Source organism: Littorina saxatilis, linkage group LG3, assembly GCF_037325665.1.
Source record: "Littorina saxatilis isolate snail1 linkage group LG3, US_GU_Lsax_2.0, whole genome shotgun sequence".
In the NCBI taxonomy this organism is placed as follows: Eukaryota; Metazoa; Mollusca; class Gastropoda; order Littorinimorpha; family Littorinidae; genus Littorina; species Littorina saxatilis.
The window spans coordinates 53,844,229-53,867,785 of record NC_090247.1 but is presented as its reverse complement, the minus strand read 5'-3'; the positions used below and the strand labels follow the sequence as shown (position 1 = coordinate 53,867,785).

Genomic DNA, 23,557 nt, shown 5'->3' with positions numbered 1-23,557 from the left:
CATTTTCCTGCATAGAAATAAGACGCGTCTGCCGCGATGGTGCCTGAGCTAAACATTGGCGGGCACTGCTCACAGCCGGGCACACGGCACTGTAAACATTCCCTGTCCCTTCACCTCTCTCGCCACCATCCGCCCTACCCTTGGTCTCATGCATGTATAATTAGCTTTATGTATTGTAATTTGTATATGTGACCGCCTGTCTGTCAGGTCAATTTTTGTTGTCTGTCTGCTTCTCTCCTTGTTCCTCTTTTTATATTTAGTCAAGTTTTGACTAAATATTTTAACGTAGAGGGGGGAATCGAGACGAGGGTCGTGGTGTATGTGTGTGTGTCTGTCTGTCTGTCTGTCTGTCTGTCTGTGTGTGTGTGTGTAGAGCGATTCAGACCAAACTACTGGACCGATCTTTATGAAATTTTACATGAGAGTTCCTGGGATTGATATCCCCGAACGTTTTTTTTCATTTTTTTGATAAATGTCTTTGATGACGTCATATCCGGCTTTTCGTGAAAGTTGAGGCGGCACTGTCACGCCCTCATTTTTCAACCAAATTGGTTGAAATTTTGGTCAAGTAATCTTCGACGAAGCCCGGACTTCGGTATTGCATTTCAGCTTGGTGGCTTAAAAATTAATTAATGACTTTGGTCATTAAAAATCGGAAAATTGTAAAAAAAAATAAAAATTTATAAAACGATCCCAATTTACGTTCATCTTATTCTCCATCATTTTCTGATTCCAAAAACATATAAATATGTTATATTTGGATTAAAAACAAGCTCTGAAAATTAAATATATAAAAATTATTATCAAAATTAAATTGTCGAAATCAATTTAAAAACACTTTCATCTTATTCCTTGTTGGTTCCTGATTCCAAAAACATATAGATATGATATGTTTGGATTAAAAACACGCTCAGAAAGTTAAAACAAAGAGAGGTACAGAAAAGCGTGCTATCCTTCTTAGCGCAACTACTACCCCGCTCTTCTTGTCAATTTCACTGCCTTTGCCATGAGCGGTGGACTGACGATGCTACGAGTATACGGTCTTGCTGAAAAATGGCATTGCGTTCAGTTTCATTCTGTGAGTTCGACAGCTACTTGACTAAATGTTGTATTTTCGCCTTACGCGACTTGTTTTTTATTGAAGGAGTGGATGAAAAATTAAGCAGTAAATGCTTTTTTTCTGTAGTCCTTGCAAAACAAAATAAATTCAAATTTCTTGTTTTTTTTCTCTTTACTTCTTCCCCTTTCCATCCGCCATCTGCTTTTCAACTGTACCTAACTTGTTCCTTTTAACTCATTTTTTGACTTGATTTTTCACTGCCTTGCTTTCTCTTGTGCAGGTCAAACAGTTTGAAGAGGAACAGCGGCGACGGATGGAGGAAGACGGCAAGGAAAATTTTGCGGTAAGGCTTTTTCCTTAACATTAATCTAAAGCTACATGATCTTATAAAATCAGTTCAGGTTACGTCTTTGGTGCATTTGTTTGTATTCCCAAAGCAGGCAGGCATGGCTAATTTTATACCCCCATTGTCACTGATTTTTGTTGAAAACCACATCAAAGTTTTGTTATTTTTGTGCAGAGAAGTTCTCACTGAACTTTGAGAAAATGTTAACACATTATTTTGCTTACAATCATTTCCTAACACTAACACTGTTCTGTGTTCAGTGTACGTTTTAGGCCTTTCAGAATACAGTTTCAGATGGTTGACTGTATTTGAAAGTAAACAGTTATCTCATCTTTCATTACTGTAACACATTTTGCATTATCAATAGATTTATTGATTTATTTATCAGTAAATTAGTCGTGTGATTGGTTTGGTGCCTGACTGGTTGGTTGGTCGACTGATTGATTGATTGATTGGTTCATTGATTGACTGAATGATTGATTGATTGATTGACTGAATGATTGATTGATTGGTTGGTTGGTTGGTTGGTTGATTGATTGATTGATGGATGGATGGATGGATGGATGGATGGATGGATTGACTGACAGACTAACTGATTGACTGATTGACTGATTGACTGATTGATTGATTAATTGATTGATTGATTGATTGATTGATTAATTGATTGATTGATTGATTGATGTTATTAATGGTTTGCTCAGAGCATTGGCCCAGCAGGGAAGAAAGGCACGCTGAAGAAAAAGAAAGGTGGCTCCAAACCCAGTAAGTCACAATCAGCTACGTATACAGGTAAACTCACCATTTTTGTGTTCCTGAACTTGTTTCTGTTTGTTTGTTTGTTTGATATTCAGCTGTTGTTAATTTAGCTTACATTTTGTCCTTCTCTTTCTTTCACCAACTCACATCGGTTTTGTTGTTGTTGTGTATTTTTCCCTCTCCTGAGTTTTTTTTCTTTGTTTTTTCCTAACCTATTTGTTGTAAGTGTGTTTGGTTGTTTGTTCATTTGTTCACAATCAGCTGCTTAAATGTTAACTTGTCCTATTCTCTCCCCTGTTCCAAACTGTTATCCTCAATAGCCCCTTTTTTGGATTGACGTTTGTTTGTTTGTGTTTTGTTCGAGACCAGAGCTTTTGCTGCTTCTTGCCAAAGTTTAATTATTTTCAGGCTTACGTGAAGAAAAGTTCTAGTGACATTTGTTATCTTTTTTCTTTTTGAGTCATAGCTTCTGTGGCTTCTTTGAAATGTTAATATGTTTATCTTTCGGGAAGTTAGAATGTTGTGATGTTATGTTCAACTTTATAATCAATAATGAGTTTAAAATATCTGGTGTGTGTGTGTGTGTTTGTGTTTGTTTGTGTGTGAGTGTGAGTGTGTGTGTGAGTGTGTGTGTGTGTGTGCCTGCATGACTGTGCGTGTGTGTGTGTGTGTGTGTGTGTGTGTGTGTGTGTGTGTGTGTGTGTGTGTGTGTGTGTTTGCCTATGTTTTTCTGTGGTGTATATTGTACATAACAATTACTCCTTCCTTTCTACAATGTGTTTCTATAAACGTTTTCTCCTGTCATTGCAGATTCACCACGGTGCAACGTGTGCCACACTGTGATGTCTCCAGCCGATTACGAACAGCCGGTCAACCAGGGAACGTGCGACCACCAGATGGCGTCGGTGTGCTGTCGGCAGCGTCGCGTCCACAGCGTCAGCCACATAGATTACCCAGGAGGCACCAACTCGCCCAGTTTCTCCAGGGCTCTTTCCTGTTCCCCGACCCGTACCCACCCCCCTCTCAACTCCCCGTTCCCACCCGGCAACTACCAGTACCAGTCGGCCCCTCCGCCCCAACCTGCGCCCAAAATGACCACCTTCGGCCACGTGGAGACCCTGAAGGAACGACTGACAGGGAACAAAGGTGAGCAAATAATTTTCCTGGTTTTCGTTGTTGTTGACATCCCCGAAAATGACGTATTGCTGCCTAAATGGCAGGGTAAAAAGGGTCATACACGTAAAAACCGTCTAAGTTTTAGCCAATGAAGGAAGAATGTTGTTGACAGTCGAACAGGTTTTTTTGTGTTTTAAGAAAATGTGTACAATACACAGAGAAAGGAGTGATTCATGATATTCTTTCTATGTGATTGAAAGTGTATGTTTTTATGCAGACTATCTTCGCTTTTGTTCAGCTAGTTACAGTGGAAGGCCCCCAATTTAAGACTAATTCCTCCGTGTTAAGACCTCGTTTTTTTTGCGATTTTTCTGTTCATAACCTCTGTTGTTGATATCCCCGAATGCAACATTTTGCTGTCTAAATGGTGGGGTAAAGTTAGAAAATGTGTACAATACATGGGTGGCCGAGTGGTAACGCACTTGCGCTCGGAAGCGAGAGGTTGCGAGTTCGACCCTGGGTCAGTGTGTTAACAATTTTCTCCCCCCTTTCCTAACCTAGGTGGTGGGTTCAAGTGCTAGTCTTTCGGATGAGACGAAAAACCGAGGTCCCTTCGTGTACACTACATTGGGGTGTGCACGTTAAAGATCCCACGATTGACAAAAGGGTCTTTCCTGGCAAAATTGTATAGGCATAGATAAAAATGTCCACCAAAATACCCGTGTGACTGGGAATAATAGGCCGTGAAAAGTAGGATATGCGCCAAAATGGCTGCGATCTGCTGGCCGATGTGAATGCGTGATGTTTTGTGAAAAAAAAATTCCATCTCACACGGCATAAATAAATCCCTGCGCCTTGAATATGTGCGCGATATAAATTGCATAAAATAAAATTAAAATAAAAAAAATATATAAAAAAATAAATCCCTGCGCTTAGAACTGTACCCACGGAATACGCGCGATATAAGCCTCATATTGATTGATTGAGAAGAAGTGATTCATGATATTCTTTGTATGTGATGGAACATGTACATTTTGATGCACAGACTATCTTCGCTTTTGTCAAATAATGACAGTGGAAGGCCCCCAATTTAAGATTTTCTCCGTTTCAAGACCTCAATTTTCGAGATTTTCTGTTCATAACCTTAGTAAATTTACCTCCCTTTAAAGACTCCCTTCTTTTTGAAACCTGATTTTCTCAGATATTTTTGTGTCTTAAAAGGGGGATTCCATTGTACTTAGGGGTCAGCCCTGGAAGTTAGGGGGAAGGGGGTTATATATATTTTATTTGGTGATTTATATATGTATTTTATGTGTTCTCTCAGGTTTGTCTTCCAGTGTCCATCTTGATGTCTGTTGACTTTTTTGTTCGCTTCAGGTTAATCCTTTTGTTTTATGTGATTTCTACTCTTGTGAAACTAGGGTTTCTGTTGCCGACTCTCATGATATCCAGGTATTTTTACAGGTAAATCTTCCTCGCACCCTCCCAAGACATCCTCACAGACCTCACTGTTGTCATCAAGCTCAGAACAGTCCATGGACTGCAACCTTCAACTTCTGCCCATCAAATCCGACGTTGTTTCAACCAGGAACCAAGATGGCGGCGGGGATGGAGGGGGAAGTAACTCCAACATGTCCACAGGCTCTGCAGACTACGAAAGCAGCGAGAAGCTTGGAAAGGTGAGGGTAATGATAAGGACAGGCGTAGGAAGTAGAAAAAATAATTGATGATGCGATCCATCATACACCGTCTGTTTTGAAGGCACACGTGTCTAGTGTCTTACAACCTCGGCAGGACTGAAGCGAAACTGAATGCCTTATGTTAAGTTTTGTCCACCATCTTGTCCTATATGTACACAATCATGTGCAGATGAAAGTGTGTGAGCACATGTTTTTGTCTATGCGCACAGGCATATTGAAAACAATCATTATGTTTCCACAAAAAGAAACTGAACTAGAGGCTCATTAAAGTAAGATCAAACATCATGGCACAGTATGAGTGTTCACCTTCTACTTTAGGGCGGGGATGTAGCTCAGTCGGTAGCGCGCTGGATTTGTATCCAGTTGGCCGCTGTCAGCGTGAGTTCGTCCCCACGTTTGGCGAGAGATTTATTTCTCAGAGTCAACTTTGTGTGCAGACTCTCCTCGGTGTCCGAACACCCCCGTGTGTACACGCAAGCACAAGACCAAGTGCGCACGAAAAAGATCCTGTAATCCATGTCAGAGTTCGGTGGGTTATAGAAACACGAAAATACCCAGCATGCTTCCTCCGAAAGCGGCGTATGGCTGCCTAAATGGCAGGGTAAAAACGGTCATACACGTAAAAGCCGTGGGAGTTTCAGCCCATGAACGAACAAACAAACCTTCTACTTTGTCTTGCACTCAGACATTAACGTCCCTATAACAAGCGATATGGCTATAATGCGGGGCCGATGCAAGTTTGTTTCCTTTCTCGACTGTGGAGGATTGAAAATGCTTTCCTGTACATCAGAGGTCTTTCACTGAGCTGCGGAAGTGTTTAAAGACTCACAGATTGCTCAGCTTTAAGTTTAACCAAGTGATCACTTTGAGGAGAAAATAAATCTTAATAAATAGTCAACTATAGCACGATAAGTTGTTGTTGTAGATACAGTGGAAGCCTCCGTTTACTACCCACTATGTACATCAGAGGTCTTTCACTGAGCTTTTAAAGACTCGCCGATTGCTCAGCTGAACCAAGTGATCACTTAATTTGAGGAGAAAATAAATCTTGATAAATAGTCAACTCTAGCACGATAAGTTGTTGTTGTAGATACCTCTACAAATCTGAGAAAATCCAGTCTTAAAAAGGAGGGGCACCCCCCGCGGGTTAGGGGGAAGAATTTACCCGATGCTCCCCAGCATGTTGTAAGAGGCCACAAACGGATTCTGTTTCTCTTTTTACCCTTGTTAAGTGTTTCTTGTATAGAATATAGTCAATTTTTGTAAAGATTTTAGTCAAGCAGTATGTAAGAAATGTTAAGTCCTTTGTACTGGAAACTTGCATTCTCCCAGTAAGGTAATGCATTGTACTACGTTGCAAGCCCCTGGAGCAAATTTTTGATTAGTGCTTTTGTGAACAAGAAACAATTGACAAGTGGCTCTATCCCCTCTCCCCCCCTTTCCCCGTCGCGATATAACCTTCGTGGTTGAAAACGACGTTAAACACCAAATAACGAAAGAAAGAACAAGTCGCGTAAGGTGAAAATACAACATTTAGTCAAGTAGCTGTCGAACTCACAGAATGAAACTGAACGCAATGCCATTTTTCAGCAAGACCGTATACTCGTAGCATCGTCAGTCCACCGCTCATGGCAAAGGCAGTGAAATTGACAAGAAGAGCGGGGTAGTAGTTGCGCTAAGAAGGATAGCACGCTTTTCTGTACCTCTCTTTGTTTTAACTTTCTGAGCGTGTTTTTAATCCAAACATATCATATCTATATGTTTTTGGAATCAGGAACCGACAAGGAATAAGATGAAAGTGTTTTTAAATTGATTTCGACAATTTAATTTTGATAATAATTTTTATATATTTAATTTTCAGAGCTTGTTTTTAATCCAAATATAACATATTTATATGTTTTTGGAATCAGAAAATGATGGAGAATAAGATAAACGTAAATTTGGATCGTTTTATAAATTTTTATTTTTTTTTTACAATTTTCAGATTTTTAATGACCAAAGTCATTAATTAATTTTTAAGCCACCAAGCTGAAATGCAATACCGAAGTCCGGGCTTCGTCGAAGATTGCTTGACCAAAATTTCAATCAATTTGGTTGAAAAATGAGGGCGTGACAGTGCCGCCTCAACTTTCACGAAAAGCCGGATATGACGTCATCAAAGACATTTATCATAAAAATGAAAAAAACGTTCGGGGATTTCATACCCAGGAACTCTCATGTCAAATTTCATAAAGATCGGTCCAGTAGTTTAGTCTGAATCGCTCTACACACACACACACACACACACACACACGCACAGACAGACACACATACACCACGACCCTCGTCTCGATTCCCCCCTCGATGTTAAACCATTTAGTCATAACTTGACTAAATGTAAAAAGGAGGGGGTCTTAAAATGGGGGTAAATAATTATTTACAGAGGTTATAAACAGAAAGTCTGAGAAAACAAGGTCTCAAAAGGGAGGGAGTCTGTTTTTTCATTGGGGGTCTTAAAAGGGGGGGGGTCCACTGTAGTCAGTTCTGTTATGACAAGTTGTTTGATGTACAATATTTGTCACATTTCAGCCTGACGTCCCGAGTCGGACAGCTGCCCCCAGACCTCCTTTGCTGCGGCAAAGCTCGGCCACCACCGCCATGTACAACTCCGCTGCTCATGCCGGGGCTTTCATTGGTCTGGCCAGAGCCAAGATAGACTTCACGCCACCAGAGGGAGACACTGATTCACTTCCTTATAAGGTAGGCTTAGCGGTGTATAATTATAGCGCCTTGGTTTGGTTTTAAAGGAAGAACTCCATCCCATAGTAACTGTCACCAGAGGGAGACACTGATTCACTTCCTTATAAAAAGGTAGACTCAGTGGTACATCATTATAATGCCTTGGTTGGGTTTTACAGGAATAACTCCATCCCATAGTACCAGTCACGAGAGAGAGACACTGATTCACTTCCTTATAGGGCGGGGATGTAGCTCAGTCGGTAGCGCGCTGGATTTGTATCCAGTTGGCCGCTGTCAGCGTGAGTTCGTCCCCACGTTCGGCGAGAGATTTATTTCTCAGAGTCAACTTTGTGTGCAGATTCTCCTCGGTGTCCGAACACCCCCGTGTGTACCGTACTTTCCGGGTCATAAGGCGCGACTTTTTTCCTCGAGTTTGACCCCTGCGTCTTGTATAACGAAGCCCTAATCCGTGTATGAAATACGAAAAAAATGAAAGAGACCGCCTGAGTACCAGTCAAACAACTTGTGATAATGCATGTTTCAGCTACTAGGTACTAACTACCCTGGCCAAGTTTCCTCTCAAGACATCAAAGAGACCGCCCCATAGGTTAAACTCGGTCACTGACCCCGGTGCAGGAAGTGTTTCCTCTCTCAGATCTATGACAGGGGAAACACCTCTCATAGCAAAAACTGGGTCATTGACCCCTGGGAAGAAGGTCAGTGTCTAAACAAGGCAACCCAGCTATCACAATGGACCTGCCTTTGATCTCGCGGCACACACAGAGCACACATATTTCCACTCTGTATTCTTCCTTTGACGTGCGGCTTATTTTCATTCTTTGACCGTTTGTTACCGGTATACTTTTTTAATTTTGGTGCGCCCTATCGGCCCCCTGCGCCCAATGGGTGACTGGATTACAATTTTGTTTAAAAAGAAGGGGGTGCGCCTTATGCGCTGTAGCGCCTTGTAACCCGGAAAGTATGGTACACGCAAGCACAAGACCAAGTGCGCACGAAAAAGATCCTGTACTCCATGTCAGAGTTCGGTGGGTTATAGAAACACGAAAATACCCAGCATGCTTCCTCCGAAAGCGGCGTATGGCTGCCTAAATGGCGGGGTAAAAACGGTCATACACGTAAAAGCCGTGGGAGTTTCAGCCCATGAACGAACAAACAAAACAAACTTCCTTATAAGGTAGGCTCAGTGGTACATATGGTGCCTTGGTGGGGTTTTGAAGGAAGAACTCCCATATTATCTGTCATTTTCTTTTTGCTGCAGGGTTTAATTCACAGTGGCTAGTTTGCCTGATTTTGTGTCCGGGATTAAGGGTTTGATTTCTTATTGTTTGCAAGCAGAGTGCCATTGAAGGTTCGTTGAGCATCGCAGAAAGATGTCCCAATCATAAAAAAAAACAAGAAAAAAAGCAAGCAGAAATGCAAATTGAGGAAAGGGAGGTGGACAAAAATAAAGAAGAAGGGGAAGGGATGGGCACTGAAATAAGATGGTGAAGGGCGTGATATGGTGCAAGTTGAAGCCATCTTTGAACAGGCGCAATAGCCTAGTGGTTAGGATGTCAGCCTTCCATGTGGAAGATTCCGGGTTAGAAATGGAGAATTGTCCATCTTAAGGGCAAACCTGTTAGTGCCTAATATCCCCCTTTGTGTGCACACCCCAGCTCAAGCTCAATTTCAGTACGCACGAGAAAGATCCTGTAATTGAAGTCAGAGTTGTTTGGATTATAGAAACACGAAAAATTAAGACCATGCATCCCCTGAAAAACAGAGTTTGGCTGTCTAAATTGCAGTAGAAATGATGGCCAATAAAAGCCCACACGTCAATCAATCAATCAATATGAGGCTTTCCGGGTCATAAGGCGCGACTTTTTTCCTCGAGTTCGACCCCTGCGTCTTGTATAACGAAGCGCCTAATCCGTGTATGAAATAGGAAAAAAATCAAAGAGACCGCTTGAGTACCAGTCAAACAACTTGTGATAATGCATGTTTCAGCTACTAGGTTACTGCCCTGCCTTTGATCTGGCCGCACACACAGATTTCCACTCTGTTAAACTCGGTCACTGACCGGTCACTGACCCCGGTGCAGGAAGTGTTTCCTCTCTCAGATATGACAGGGGAACCACCTCTCATGGCAAAAACTGGGTCATTGACCCCTGGGAAGAAGGTCGTGTCTATAAACAAGGCCACCCAGCTATCACAATGCCTTTGATCTGGCCGCACACACAGAGCACACATATTTTCACTCAGTTAAAGTCGGTCACTGACCGGTCACTGACCCCGGTGCAGGAAGTGTTTCCTCTCTCAGATATGACAGGGGAACCACCTCTCATGGCAAAAACTGGGTCATTTTGGTGCGCCCTATCGGCCCCCTGCGTCCAATGGGTGACTGGATTACAATTTTTTTTTAAAAGAAGGGGGTGCGTCTTGTATAACGAAGCGCCTTGTCACCCGGAAAGTACGGTATATCGCGCGTATTCCGTGGGTACAGTTCTAAGCGCAGGGATTTTTTTTTTTTTTTTTTTTGGGGGGGGGGGGGGGGGGGGGAGTTGCAGCCCAGGAACCGAGAAGATTAAGAAGCCACCATTGGTTATTATTTTAGAAATGTTATGTAACTCTGCGTGTGTACACGCAAGCACAAGACCAAGTACACACAGAAAAAAGATTTTGTAATCCGTGTCAGAGTTCGGTGGATTACAGAAACATTAAAATATCCAGCATGCACAAAAAAGCGGCAGAATAACCGATCAGACCATTGTGGTCGCTACATGGATGAAGATGAAGATGACATGTTTTCCTTTTGTCAATGTTTTCAGAAAGGGGACATCATTCACATCATGGCCACCACCCCGGGGGGTCACGGTCGCGGTGCAATGCGCGGTGTGGTGGGCGGCTTTTCTTTGACCAACGTGGAGATGCTGAGCATGCCCCAGTACAACAAGCCGCGACGCAAGCCACACAAAAACTCCTGCAAGCCCAAGCCCCGCTCCGTGGAAGACCTCATGGCGAGGATTGGACTGGAGGTATTGAGCATTGTTGTATTAAGTGATAAGAAAATAATGTCAAGGATGGAGTAAAAAAAAACAAAAAACATTAGTTGCGTCAAACGATATGAAAACATTGAGACAGTCTGTCGGCCTGAAACTAAAAGATCAATGAAAACCTCAGATCAGGAAATGATGAAGAATATAATGCAATAATTTTTTAAACTGTTATTGCTATTTCGTTTTTCACCAGAAATTAAATGAACAAATTAGTTTATTAATTTCAAAGATCCAAAGCTGAGATGCAATCCCATATAATCCGGACTGGGTCAAAGATTGTTTGTCCAAAACATCAACTATTTTGATCAACAAATATGATAAGTTTGATAACAATATCACTAGGATGATGGACAAGATAACATAGTTAGTCTAGTTTTCATATCAAACCGTTGACATGTATGTATTTAAGGGTTTTGATCTCAATATCCTGTTGTGGAGTATTTGATACTGAGCTGCACAAGCTGGATACAACATTTGACACAACATTAGGTGCTTTTGTAAAAGGAACAAATGGATATAAAATTTTGACCAGTAACAATAGCTGGGAAGGTAAACATGAAGTGGCATAATGCGTCTACGCTATGCATATAAATATCAGATCCTGAACGTGACACTTGATCTTATTTCTTTCAGCAACTGACGAAGGTGTTCATAGACAATGGGTTCGACACACTGGAGATTTTCTCAGAGATTGACGAAGGCGACCTCACCACCCTGGGCATCATACAACCAGAACAGCGCGCCAAGCTGCTCACTGCCGCCGAACTGCTGCTCGACTCTGATTGTGAGTACAGTGGAACCTTCCTTTTAAGACCTCCATAAATCGGAGAAAATCAGGTCTTAAAAAGGAGGGAGTCTTATAAAGGAGGGAGTCTTAAAAAGGAGGGAGTCTTAAATTGGGGTTCATTTTACAGAGGTATATGAACAGAAAGTCTGAGAAAACAAGGTCTTAAAGAGGAGGGAGTCTTAAATTGGGGTTCATTTTACAGAGGTTTATGAACAGAAAGTCTGAGAGAACAAGGTCTTAAAAGGGAGGGAGTCTTAAATTGGGGTTAATTTTACAGAGGTTATGAACAGAAAGTCTGAAAAAACAAGGTCTTAAAAAGGAGGGAGTCTTAAAATGGGGGTAGTTTTATAGAGGTTATGAACAGAAAGTCTGAGAAAACAAGGTCTTAAAAAGGAGGGAGTCTTATATTGTAGGCCTTGAAAGAGCGGTTCCACTGTAATGACAATGACTGATCATTCCTGTTCTTCTTAACACTTTCTACCCCACCTATGTTGACCAAGTTTTTTTTAGCCGAGACCAGCTGTGCTGGGGCAGGTCACTCAGAATTATAGTAGCTGTGTAGTAACTGTGTATCCACATGCTGGAATGCAGGCGTTAGATGGACATTACAGGAAGCGATTGAAGCTAACAGTCTGAGCTGATATATCCGTACCTGGTCAGATAGAGCCATATGAGTGGGAACGGATATATCCGTGCCTGGGAGACAATGAGTTAAAGGCAGTGATGGCGCTAGTATTTTTCCAAACCGGTACGCACACTTTTATGATGCAAATAGTCCAGAAAAAAACGGTAGGCTGGTCATTGGAAGCAGTAAGAGTCTAACTCAGAGTACTGGATTTGTTCTTTTACCAGCAAAAAACACCACGGTAGTTCAAAAATCAACCGGTAGGTCATACCGGCTACCATTTTTGTTCCGGTATTTTCTCATTTCAACCGGTAAAATACCGGTAATTACTGGTTAACGCCAATACTGTAAAGGGGTAAATTATTTTAAGATTATGCAGTTTGCTATCGAGCAATTTTACTGCAGTGGGAAAAATGAGTGAGAACATTATGAGATTATCCCTTTTCTTTTTTCTCTCTGTCTTTCTACCTTACTGTTCCCTAGTTCTGAGTTTCTCAATTTAGAAAACCATGGTTAGTACTGTAAAGGAAATGCTGAGCTAAGTTAATTGAGTCCATCAATATTTTTATCCTTAATGTTATGGTGAGATGTTAACAACATCCGTGTTATAAAGTTAACAGTTCACTACAACAGTCTCTATCGTGTTCAGGCTACTATTTTTGTGATTAGATATAGAATTCTTCTCCTGCCATTCACGTGTGTATGGTTATGGGATTACACCTCACATTTTTATTAATATATATATATTTTTTTTAATAAATCTAGTTCATTTTCTTATTTACAGCTGCAGACACGTCCGACGGACAAATACCACCAGTGGTTTCAGAAAGAGCGGCAGTACCAAGGGGGCCCATGTCTGAAGTGATTACGGCCAGTCTCTCCCCCTCTGTAGCTGTTCAGCCGACCGTCGACAGCCTCTCGGCCAAGGCAGGTGTTTCTAGTCGCGACTCTGGCTGCTACGCCAGCAGTGAGCATCTGAAGAAAGTGTCGTCACGGCAACATGACGGTGCGTCCCCTGCTGGAACTGTGGGGCCTGCCAAGTAAGTGTTGAGTTTTCTGTGGTTTGATTTGTCAAGGGGTCTGCTTGTCAGTATGTGGATTTTTCCAGTGTGTGTGTGTGTGTGTGTGTGTGTGTGTGTGTGTGTGTGTGTGTGTGTGTGTGTGTGTGTGTGTGTGTGTGTGTGTGTGTGTGTAAAAGATAAAACTTTTTTCTCCATCTCTGTCAGTCTCTCTTTCTCTCATCCGCTGTCTTTTTCCTCACCCATTTTTGGCTCACGAAGTGTAGCCTATGCGATCGTAACTTTGTCTGTCTGTGCGTTTGTGCGTGCGTGTGTGTGTGTGCGTGTGTGCGTGTGTGTGTGTGTATGTCTGTGGTAGAAACTTTAACATTTCCGAGTCTATGTGTGAGTGGTTATCCAAGACTATGGATAAAGCTCGCATAAGATTACGTCACGGTCAAAAGTGTTTGACGTCAATTAATGCATCATGACGGCATGCCTCCCTGTAGTCTTTCTCTCTCGCGTGGTGTGTGTGGTCTCGGTCATTGTTATTTTGAGCGGGCCGAGACTATTTGGCAGTCGTGTCCCTGTAAGTAGGCAGACAGACAGATCTAGATCTAGTGTCTCTCTTTCTTGCACAGTGTCACCTAAGCTTACTGTGTGTGTGGGTGTGTATGTGTGACGGAGTGATTGAGTTTGTGTTACTGTTTGTCTATTTCTTACGTGAGCCTTGAAGGCTTCGCCTCTTGTTAAATCCATAGATTCCAAAATAACCTTCCTTTACATCAGTCCAGTTGTTTCCCTTGAGCCACAGCTAACAAGCAACAAAAACAAATAAACCATCTAATAAGATTTTGTTCACCTTGCAGGTGCCTGTGTCGGCAGTGCGGCAAACCCAGGCCCCCGGGGGGAGAGCTGAGTGCAGAGGACCAAGAAGTCTTCTCCATCACGGTGGGCTCACAGCAATACCCAGCCACCACGGCCACTGCCGCGGGCGTCACCACCACAACCACCCTGACAGAGTCCCAGCCCTCCGCCCCCTGCACAGCCTGCGCCCACATCCAGCCCCACTCACACTCCCGCTGTGAGAGCAAGTCGTCCAAACAGTCCCTAAGTTCCGCCTGCACCCAGCTGACCTCTCTCAGTCCGGAGGAGGAGGTTGGGGCATATGAAAGTCGGCAGAGCCACGCCGAGACCCACAGTCACCCGCACGTGCACGGCCACCCTGCTGTCACGGGTCAGTGGGAGTCGGGGTGCGCGCAGTGCGCTCAAGAAGCCGCCCTCATGACATCACAGCTGGCCGGGAAAGAGGCGACAGAGAGGGCGACCCAGCAGCGCCTGGCGTACGGCTACCCCTACATGGGCTACAGCGGCTACGAGGGCTACCCGCAGTACCTGGAATGTCAGACGGGGGCAGGGATGAGTTTGAGAAGTGGGCAGAGAACTCCGGGGTCCGTTCACTACGCGCCGGGGTCGCACTACGGCTCTGCCGCTCAGCACTCCCACTACGCCCCGTCCCACTACCGCTCACACTACGCCGCTCACAACTCGTACTACGGGGCTCCCCACCACTCGCAGGGAGTGTACTACAGCTCGCAGAGCGCTCACTACTACCCCGGCCACCACTACGCGCCCCAGTCACCGCACGGAGGGGCGTCCACGCACTACAGATCCGCACAGTCCATGCACTACGGGGCGGGAGTGTCCCAGTCCGCTCAGCCACACTCCCCCGTCACCCTCTCTCTCTCCACCTCCTCCTCCTCCTCCTCCCAGCCCGGCATGTCGCTCAAGCTGAACCGCTCAGTGTCGCACGAGAGCGGCAGCATGTACCCTGCATGCGCCAGCCCAAGGGCTCCGGACCACGCCTCGCATAAGTCGAGCAATCGCAGCCCCAATCGCTCGCTCATCCCCCTGGTCACCACCAAGCTGAGCGCTGAGGGCATCATTCTGAGCGATGAGCCGTACTCCACACCTGTAAGTTTGCTTGGCGGATTTTGATTTAGCCAATCAGCTAAACGTCTGTGTGAATAATACAATATCAGAAGGCAGTCTAATATAGTCAAGTCATCAGTGGTGATGATGCATTGAAAGTAATTGCTGCTAGAAGTTAATGTTTCTTTGAAATCAGGTTGTAAGAACTGAATGTTCTTACTTTGTTTAGTCAGATCTGTCAGGATTGTGAGGCCAGTGGAAGCAGGAACATATTCAGAAATTTGACATTATTCAAATCTTCAGCTCTTGGCCAAAGAAATTTATTTTTTGTGGAGGTGTGGGAAAACATATTCTAAATCAGTTTGAGTTTCCATACTTTTGCCCAGACTGAAATGAGACCTTTGTACTTGAAAAGCACAAGTTTTATTCAAAATGATAAGTTAATCAGCCTTTTGGACATTGCTTGAGTGAGGATTCACCCAGCATACTCATGTGTATTATACCACCAAATTATACCACTCAGGAGACTGAAAGTTCATGTGGTTCTGCTGTATGGAGATATCTCATTGTTATGATACATGTAGAACCAGGATTCATACAATTAATTGTTCTTCTTTTTAGAGCGGTGAATGCGGAATCCCCCCGCTGTTGGTGCAGCGCTACGCTGAGGAGCTGAGACTGGACGTGATGAGTGTGGCCCTGGTGCTGGAACAAGTCAGAACGCTCAAGCTGCATGCTCTCCAACGACCATCCGTATGTTTTCACAAAATTCAACAGAGCTTTAGAGCTGCATATGCTATTTAAGCAACATGTTGAAATCTATGTGTTGATTAGACGTAGCGTTTCTCAGGTTTTGTCACTAGTTGTCTCTGTGACTGATTGTGTGTGTGAGTGTGTCTGTGTGTATGTCTGTGTTGGTCTGTGTGTTATACTTTCCTGGATTAGATTTGCAGTGTTTAATTCTACATTAGCATAAGTTCTAAGAAGAAATCAATCTGTTGCATGAAAAGAAAGTCTAGAAAGCTTCAGATATTTTAAATCTTGTTTGCTTGGTTTGTTGTTTGTAAGATTAGTACACAACACAGAAACAAGATCGAAAAAGCTAAGCTTATCGAACATTTCTTCTACAGGTACCGAACGAGCTGTTAGCCGAGGAGTGCAGAAAGGCGTGCAACCTTCAGATCTCGTCCCTGGCCGAGTTCTTCATCTCCATCGGCCTCCCCATGTACATCCCGCGAATCCTGGCCGGGGGGATCAACACAGTGCAAGACCTGCTCAGCGTCACTGATGCCGACATCCCCAGACTCACCGGGGCCGACTCGTACCACGTGAAACGCATCGGCCACGCCATTCAATGGGTCAAGGCCAAGCTGAATTCGCCGACCCAGAGTGCGACAACCCCGTCGGGGAGCGAGGGGAAGGGGGGCAGCGGCAGCGGCAGTGGTGGTGGGGGTGGGAGTGGCGCTTCGGCCAAACAGCTCGGTAGTGGAAGCGGCATCAAGGATAAAGTTTGATGTCACTGGCAGCGTAATGTCATGCGTATTGAAAGTCAAATTTGGCACGGTTTAAATGAAGGATTGTTTGTTTTTTTGTTTTTTGTTTTTTTCTTCCGGCATGTATGTTTTGGGTTAAGTGTGGTCCAAACAGTACAGTGGAGATGAAGTCATGGACAAAGTTTGATTTCTGTTTTTCTTCGATTTTCTTTCCTCGTTTCTGAAAAACAAAGGGACGCAAGCGCTCTAGATTTGTGCGACTTTTTTTTCTGCTTCAAAAATGTGTGATTTGGGTTAGGTGTGGTTCAGACAGCACAGGGCAAGTGACATCAAAGACAAACATTGGTGTTGTCTTGTCAGACTTCATGAAAGTGTTCAAATGTGGTACAGTGGATAATGAGTCGGCGTGAAGTGTGATGCAGTGTGTGGAAGTGTGCTCACCACATCACAGTACAAGGGGCAAAAAGAAGGTGTGAAACACGTTGAACATTCGTCAAATATTGTGGATGCTTCATAGACTGGGTGTGCGGGTTGTCATTTGAAAGAAGTGGTAGAGGGACAAGTTTTGATCTTGATAGAATTGTTGTATTTCATTTACTGAATTAAACAAAAAGTTTATTTCTGTAGTTTTGTCTGCCACAACATTTAATGTTAATAATGCTGCATTAAAAACCAAATTTGGCGCCTCTTGATTTAGGTTGGTCTTGACATTTGTTCTATTTTTGTGATAATCGCTTTCTGTTCTGAGCAGGCTTACCAAGCCCTTTTGCTTGCTTTGAATTTCTTGAAAAGTTTGTGAGAATATGCGGAGGAAGTGAATGTGTTAAACATGTGTTCATAAATAAAATTGAAGGATTATTCAGTGGGAGAATTGCCCGAAGCTTCAAGAAAACCAAGCTTTTTCTTTACACGAATGCATTTGTTTACAATCAGGGTTTTGTGTTTGTTTTTTGAAGCGCTTGAGGTCACATTTGACTGGAAATACCGTTTTATTATCAGTGCAAGATGAAGAAAAAAAATTCAAGTTTGCTTTAAACTTTAATTTGTTTTAGCTATATAAAGTTTATTTTTCTGTAGTCCCGTTCTCTTGAAGTTGGAAGAAACCACTTGGCTGAGAAATATTGGAAAGACAGCTTTTGTGTGTTCTCATGAAATTTTATAAAATTTGGTAACAGATCTTGATTGTGACTTGTTATGAACTCTTTTTTTGTTTGTTATTCCAACAACAGCTTAAAGTTAAAGGACTGTCTTGTTTCTTTTTTAAGAGCAGCAATTCAAAAACAAAATCCAGGAAAGGTTGAGAGGGTCCATATGTTCTATTGTTGAAGAAAAAAACTGCATAGTAAAAACAAGAGAGAAAAAAAGTGATTGGACATTTTTAATCTGTGCTTCATGAGGTCTTGGAAAAAAAGCATAATACTTGCATGAATGTTTTGAATGGATGCCATGCAATGTCATTGGTATGTCACAAGCAAAGAATTTTTTCGGCAGATTTTGTTACTTGAAAGACAACTGAAATGTTCTGTTACATTTAACACTGTTGATTGCATTTTAATTGCCCTGCACATGTGTAAAACCTAATGACAGAGAAACAAGAAAAGGAGTGTATAAGTAGTACATCACAGTGGCAAGTGTGCGGTTGTCTTCAACCCTGAAGACGCATATTTAGGGACATGTATTTTATTACAATGGTGGTATGTGTGGATCTTGTTCAAACTTACTGTGACATTTTGTGACCCTCCACCACGGAATGGGTCGCATGTCACCTTTGCATGATTTTCATATTTTTTACATTTTCCTAAAGAGTTTTTTATGCTCTATCCAGTGGTGAAAACCGCTTCAGAAAAGAGCGAAAACTGTTTGAGTTATAAGCCTGTGACTAAGGTGACCCTCACACTGTTACCATACACTCTCCGGACTTATATCAAGCCTAGCGCAGAACCGCGCAAGGTGACATGCGACGCATTTCGTGGTGGAGGGTCACATTTTGAGCCATGAACCAACAAGCGAATGCTTGCAGATTCGCACATGTTTGTGCACATCTTTTTGAACTTCTTTGTGACTTGATTGTTTGACGTTATTGATTGTCAGCACATTCCTGCGCAAAAATGCGACCCCTTTTCATTGGACTGTAATGTGAACCTTGGTCTCTACCTCTCGAAAGGCTTACATGTATACAAATGTTGCATCTGTCTTGGTACATCTTTGTGGTTTTAACAGCTTTAATGGACATATGTAAGTGTTGTTTCTGTTTCATGCGCTGTGTGTATTTTAGAATTTTATTATGCTTACCATTTTATCGTATTTGAATCTGGTGGTGATATTATTTTCGTGTTGTGAAAAGAAAGGTTGCTTGCGACATTTGTGAAGTTTTTGTGTAAAAATGGCAATGGTTTTGCAATGTACTAAAGTCATGTGTAAAAACGGACATGTTGTGGATCTGAAGGCAAATGCGATCTGTTGCTGTGTAGCTGAAGGTATATATTGTTCTTGTTACCTGTTTGTTCTACGTGTATACTGCAGTTTGTACATACGTGAAAATGTGAGATATTTGTTTGAAAGACAGAAGTTTGATGTACTAGTTGCTGTCGCTTCAACGCTGAACAATATTGCCCTTTGAAGGAGACCTTTCTAACTTGCATATGTATGTTTTACTTGAGTTGAAATTTAGGCACATGTACATTTAAAATGGATGTATAGATAGGTAGGGCAGAGCATAATAAATCTTCAGGTATTGATTGATACTTCATGCACAAAAAATTTACAATCGCTTTTAGAGAGCACTTCTGTCGAAAGTGAGAAAAAAGAATGATCGAGTGATGCTACTTTAGTAAACAAGAAGTAGGCAACTAATTTGAGTTTTCTGAACACCAATGTTGTTGAATAAAATGTATGTTTTGCTTTATTCATGCTTTATTCTACTGTGTGATTAACAGTCTTGCCCCTTTAAACGACAGTAATTTAGATTTCCTGAAAAATAACTCTTTTCTGTCGCAATTTTTTGTAGGAGCAGTTTTCTTTTCAAAACATTAATATATTTCACAGCTCAGTGCTGAAGTGATGGTGAAACAGTGTTTTTTTCTGAGAACTGCAATATCACTGGACACTTTATTTGTGTCTCTACCTGCCGTAAATGGGTTTTTTAAAGGGCGATGCACACGGGTTAACTTGACAAAACTGTCTGTACATAGTTTCTTTACTGGTGCTTTGTTCAAAAAGTGTTGTGGCTATCTGATGCTGCTGTTTGTTAAAATGTCATTCTCCACTCTCTTTTTCTTTTCACGTGTTCATTGTGGCAATGGAAATATGTACGTTAGGCTACTTGAGTGTCTGTGGTGTTAGTGTGGGCATTTGAATCAGCGCTTCATTCAGTTCAAGGGAAGTTACTTTGAAAATGAGAAGTTGTTCATCTATTCTTTGAAATACATCTTATTTCCCTTGTTCTTAGTGTTAAATCTTACAGATAGTGCCAGCTAGTCTTTGGGATTGTGTGTGCGTGTGTGTGTGTGTGTGTGTGTGTGTGTGTATTGCGTATGGTGTGTGAGTGTTGCGTGTGTGTGTGTGTGTGTGAGTGTTGCATATGGTGTGTGTGAGTGTGTGAGTGTGTGTGTGAGTGAGAGAGAGAGAGTGTGTGTGTGTGTGAGTGAGAGAGAGAGAGTGTGTGTGTGTGTGTGTGTGTGAGTAAGTGTTGCAGGTGGGATTTGGCAATGGAGACTCAGTGTTTTTTCAGAACACACAGACAATTGGTACGGAGGTGATCAATTCCACGTGGTTTCTTGTTTAAGAAGTTAAGCTGCTTGTTTGTTATTTCTGTTAATTAAACTTGGCACTTGTCATTTGTTGACACATATACACCAGTTTGCCAGTCTGTTTGAATGCTTATCTCAGTGTGTGTCTGGGCTTGAGTGAAAAAGAGAGATGAAAAGAGAAACTTTTGCATAAAGAATGAATAATTGTTTACATGTAATTCCAGTTGGTCAGGTATGATTGTACAGCAATTGATCACCTGCATTGACTTCTCCTTAGCTGAAGGATTTTTTTTCTCCATGGAAACAAATGTACCAATTATGTGTAATTTATTGTTAAGTTTTTTGGGTTTTGTAGATCTTTTCTCTCTAGTCAGAACATTTGACAGCAATTCCCTGATCAAACTGTTTTCTTACTCTTTTTCTTTTGTTTGAGTATTAATCTTGTTTCAACATGTATGAGTGTTGTGTGTGTTGTGTGTAATTGCTTATGAATTTGTGTGTTGGAGATGAATCGGAACACGTCTGCACAGACAGTTAAAATTGATATTAGTCTTGTCTCAGAGAGACTTACACCAGTAGTTTATTAATTTATTCAGTAACACACTCAGTTTCTTTGTGTCTATTGCAGTTAATTGTTCTCTCAGTAAAGGTGCATTTTGTGTGAAAATACAGCAATTTTGTTAAAGAGAATATGTTCGGCAAAACAACATTTTTAATTTATTTTAATTAATTAAGTGTCATTCTTGGTGTTCATGTTTAAAATCAAACGGAAAACTTCAACCTATATTTCTGCGCAGAATCTGTTTTATATATATATGTATATGTCATTGCTAATTTAAGCAGCAAATGTGTTCTCTTATCAAGCGTTCAGTTCTTCTTTTCATTAAACAGAAATGTTCAATTATGTTTTACCCACAAACACAAAATTAAAAATTTTAAAAATGCAGAGGAGAGATAGAATTTGCAGTGTCATGTAAAAAACTCACAAGTAGTTTTTGCTTTGTGTAAATGCTTGTCAAATTCTGCACACACAAAAACCGTCATGACTTTCTCTGGAGTAAATGTATATTGCATTCCTTGACGAGCAGAGGCTTTTGTAGAAACCATGCAACCAAACTTGCTTGGATGTGTCTGCCATGATTTTTTACATTTAGTCAAGTTTTGACTAAATGTTTTAACATAGAGGGGGGAATCGAGACGAGGGTCGTGGTGTATGTGTGTGTGTGTCTGTGCGTGTGTGTGTGTAGAGCGATTCAGAGTAACTACTGGACCGATCTTTATGAAATTTGACATGAGAGTTCCTGGGTATGATATCCCCAGACGATTTTTTAATTTGTTTGCGATAAATGTCTTTTATGACTTCATATCCGGCTTTTTGTAAAAGTTGAGGCGGCACTGTCACACCCTCAATTTTCAATCAAATTGATTGAAATTTTGGCCAAGCAATCTTCGACGAAGGCCGGACTTCGGTATTGCATTTCAGCATGGAGGCTTACAAATTAATTAATGACTTTGGTCATTAAAAATCTGAAAATTGTAATTAAAATTAATTTTTTATAAAACGATCCAAAATTACTTTTATTTTATTCTTCATCATGTTCTGATTCCAAAAACATATAAATATGTTATATTCGGATTAAAAACAAGCTCTGAAAATTAAAAATATAAAAATTATGATTAAAATTAAATTTCCAAAATCGTTTTAAAAACTATTTCATCTTATTCCTTGTCGGTTCCTGATTCCATAAACATATAGATAGGATATGTTTGGATTATAAACACGCTCAGAAAGTTAAAACGAAGAGAGGTACAGTAAAGCGTGCTATGAAGCACAGCGCAACCGCTACCGCGCCAAACAGGCTCGTCACTTTCACTGCCTTTTGTACTAGCGGCGGACTACGTTCAGTTTCATTCTGTGAGTTCCACAGCTTAACTAAATGTAGTAATTTCGCCTTACGCGACGCGACTTGTTACTCTTTAGAGACAACTTCATCTTTTGTTGCATTTGTGCACTTTTGAGATACTTTATCAATAAACATTTTGGGGGGGAATCTTAATTGCTATTCTTTATTAATTTGATACTTTTCAAGTTTTGAACTGTATTTCTGTTTATTGATTTGTTTACTAATGGTATGCGAGTTCTTCTGGTTGTCATAATCATGACAATGATTGATGTTTTGTCATCTTATTACTAGTAAATTGTTTATCATTATTATTATTATTATTATTATTATTATTATATTTTCTGTTAGGCCCACACAAAAAAAGTCTGTTTAAGGTAACATAGGCAAAAAAAATAGTCTGTTTAAGGTAACATAGGCCCCAAAAAATAGGGTCCGTAGGTCGGGATTTTTTTTCCCCCAAAAAACCCCCATATTTTTAAGTTATTTCGCCAAAAAACAAAGACCTTTTTTTCTTTCTTTTTTTTATCTCCCCCAAATGCCAAAAAAAAGTCTAGGGTTGCGCGAAAAAATAAGGTCGGTCGGGATACCGTAAACAGACTATTTTTTTGTTGTTGCCCTAATAACATCTGTAAATTTACATTTTTACTCCATTTTTAAGACTTTTTTTCTTTTTAGACCTGATTTTCTCAGATTTTTTTAGGTCTGAAAAGGGGGGGGGGGGTGAGGGGGGGTCCTCTATGTCATTATTATTATTTAGTATTTATTTATTATAATTATATCATTACTGTATTAATATTATCAGTGATTTCCTCGAAAACTAAGTCTGCATGTGTACAGTGAATTCGACACCTGTGCAATATAACCACACACCTCAATGTGTGTTTTTGTCATCACTCAGTATGAAAGACGGTGTGTTGGCACAGAACGTAGACAGTTCAACAAGATGTTTGTGTTTCTTTCCATCTTTCTAGACATGTACAGGGGAGTTAATTCTGCTCCTCACAGTTGAGTCGTTTCCAGTGCATTTTGTTTCGTTGATTTTATTTGTTTTTGAATCGTTACAAATAAAGCCGACAAGAAAACTTTTCTGCTGTGTGTGTGTGTGTGTATGTGTGTGTGTGTGTGTGTGTGTGTGTGTGAAAACAATGTGTGTTGGTGTGTATGCATCTGTGCAAGTGTGTGCAAGTGTGGAAAGTGTGTGTGTGTGTGTGTGTGTGTGTGTGTGTGTGTGTGTGTGAGTTAGACAGAAATGACATCTTTAAAAAAAAGTAAGTACATATGATGGAGGTACATTGTATTGAATTGTTGAACTCTGTA

At 41.4% G+C, this 23,557-nt stretch overlaps 1 protein-coding gene across 2 annotated transcripts in view; it reads left to right on the top strand.

The window, feature by feature from the left end:
• LOC138962670 (SAM and SH3 domain-containing protein 1-like) overlaps positions 1–23,326 on the top strand; it is a 141,003-nt gene extending 117,677 nt beyond the window's left edge. For both annotated transcript variants that reach the window (XM_070334578.1, XM_070334577.1), the window contains 11 exons: positions 1,341–1,403; positions 2,108–2,195; positions 2,973–3,308; positions 4,743–4,957; positions 7,547–7,717; positions 10,525–10,731; positions 11,386–11,536; positions 12,949–13,204; positions 14,032–15,136; positions 15,716–15,847; positions 16,225–23,326. In XM_070334578.1, the coding sequence (XP_070190679.1) occupies positions 1,341–1,403; positions 2,108–2,195; positions 2,973–3,308; positions 4,743–4,957; positions 7,547–7,717; positions 10,525–10,731; positions 11,386–11,536; positions 12,949–13,204; positions 14,032–15,136; positions 15,716–15,847; positions 16,225–16,608 (3,108 nt within the window). In that variant the 3' untranslated portion in view covers positions 16,609–23,326. The remainder of the gene's footprint in view (positions 1–1,340; positions 1,404–2,107; positions 2,196–2,972; positions 3,309–4,742; positions 4,958–7,546; positions 7,718–10,524; positions 10,732–11,385; positions 11,537–12,948; positions 13,205–14,031; positions 15,137–15,715; positions 15,848–16,224) is intronic.
• Positions 23,327–23,557: the final 231 nt, after the last annotated feature.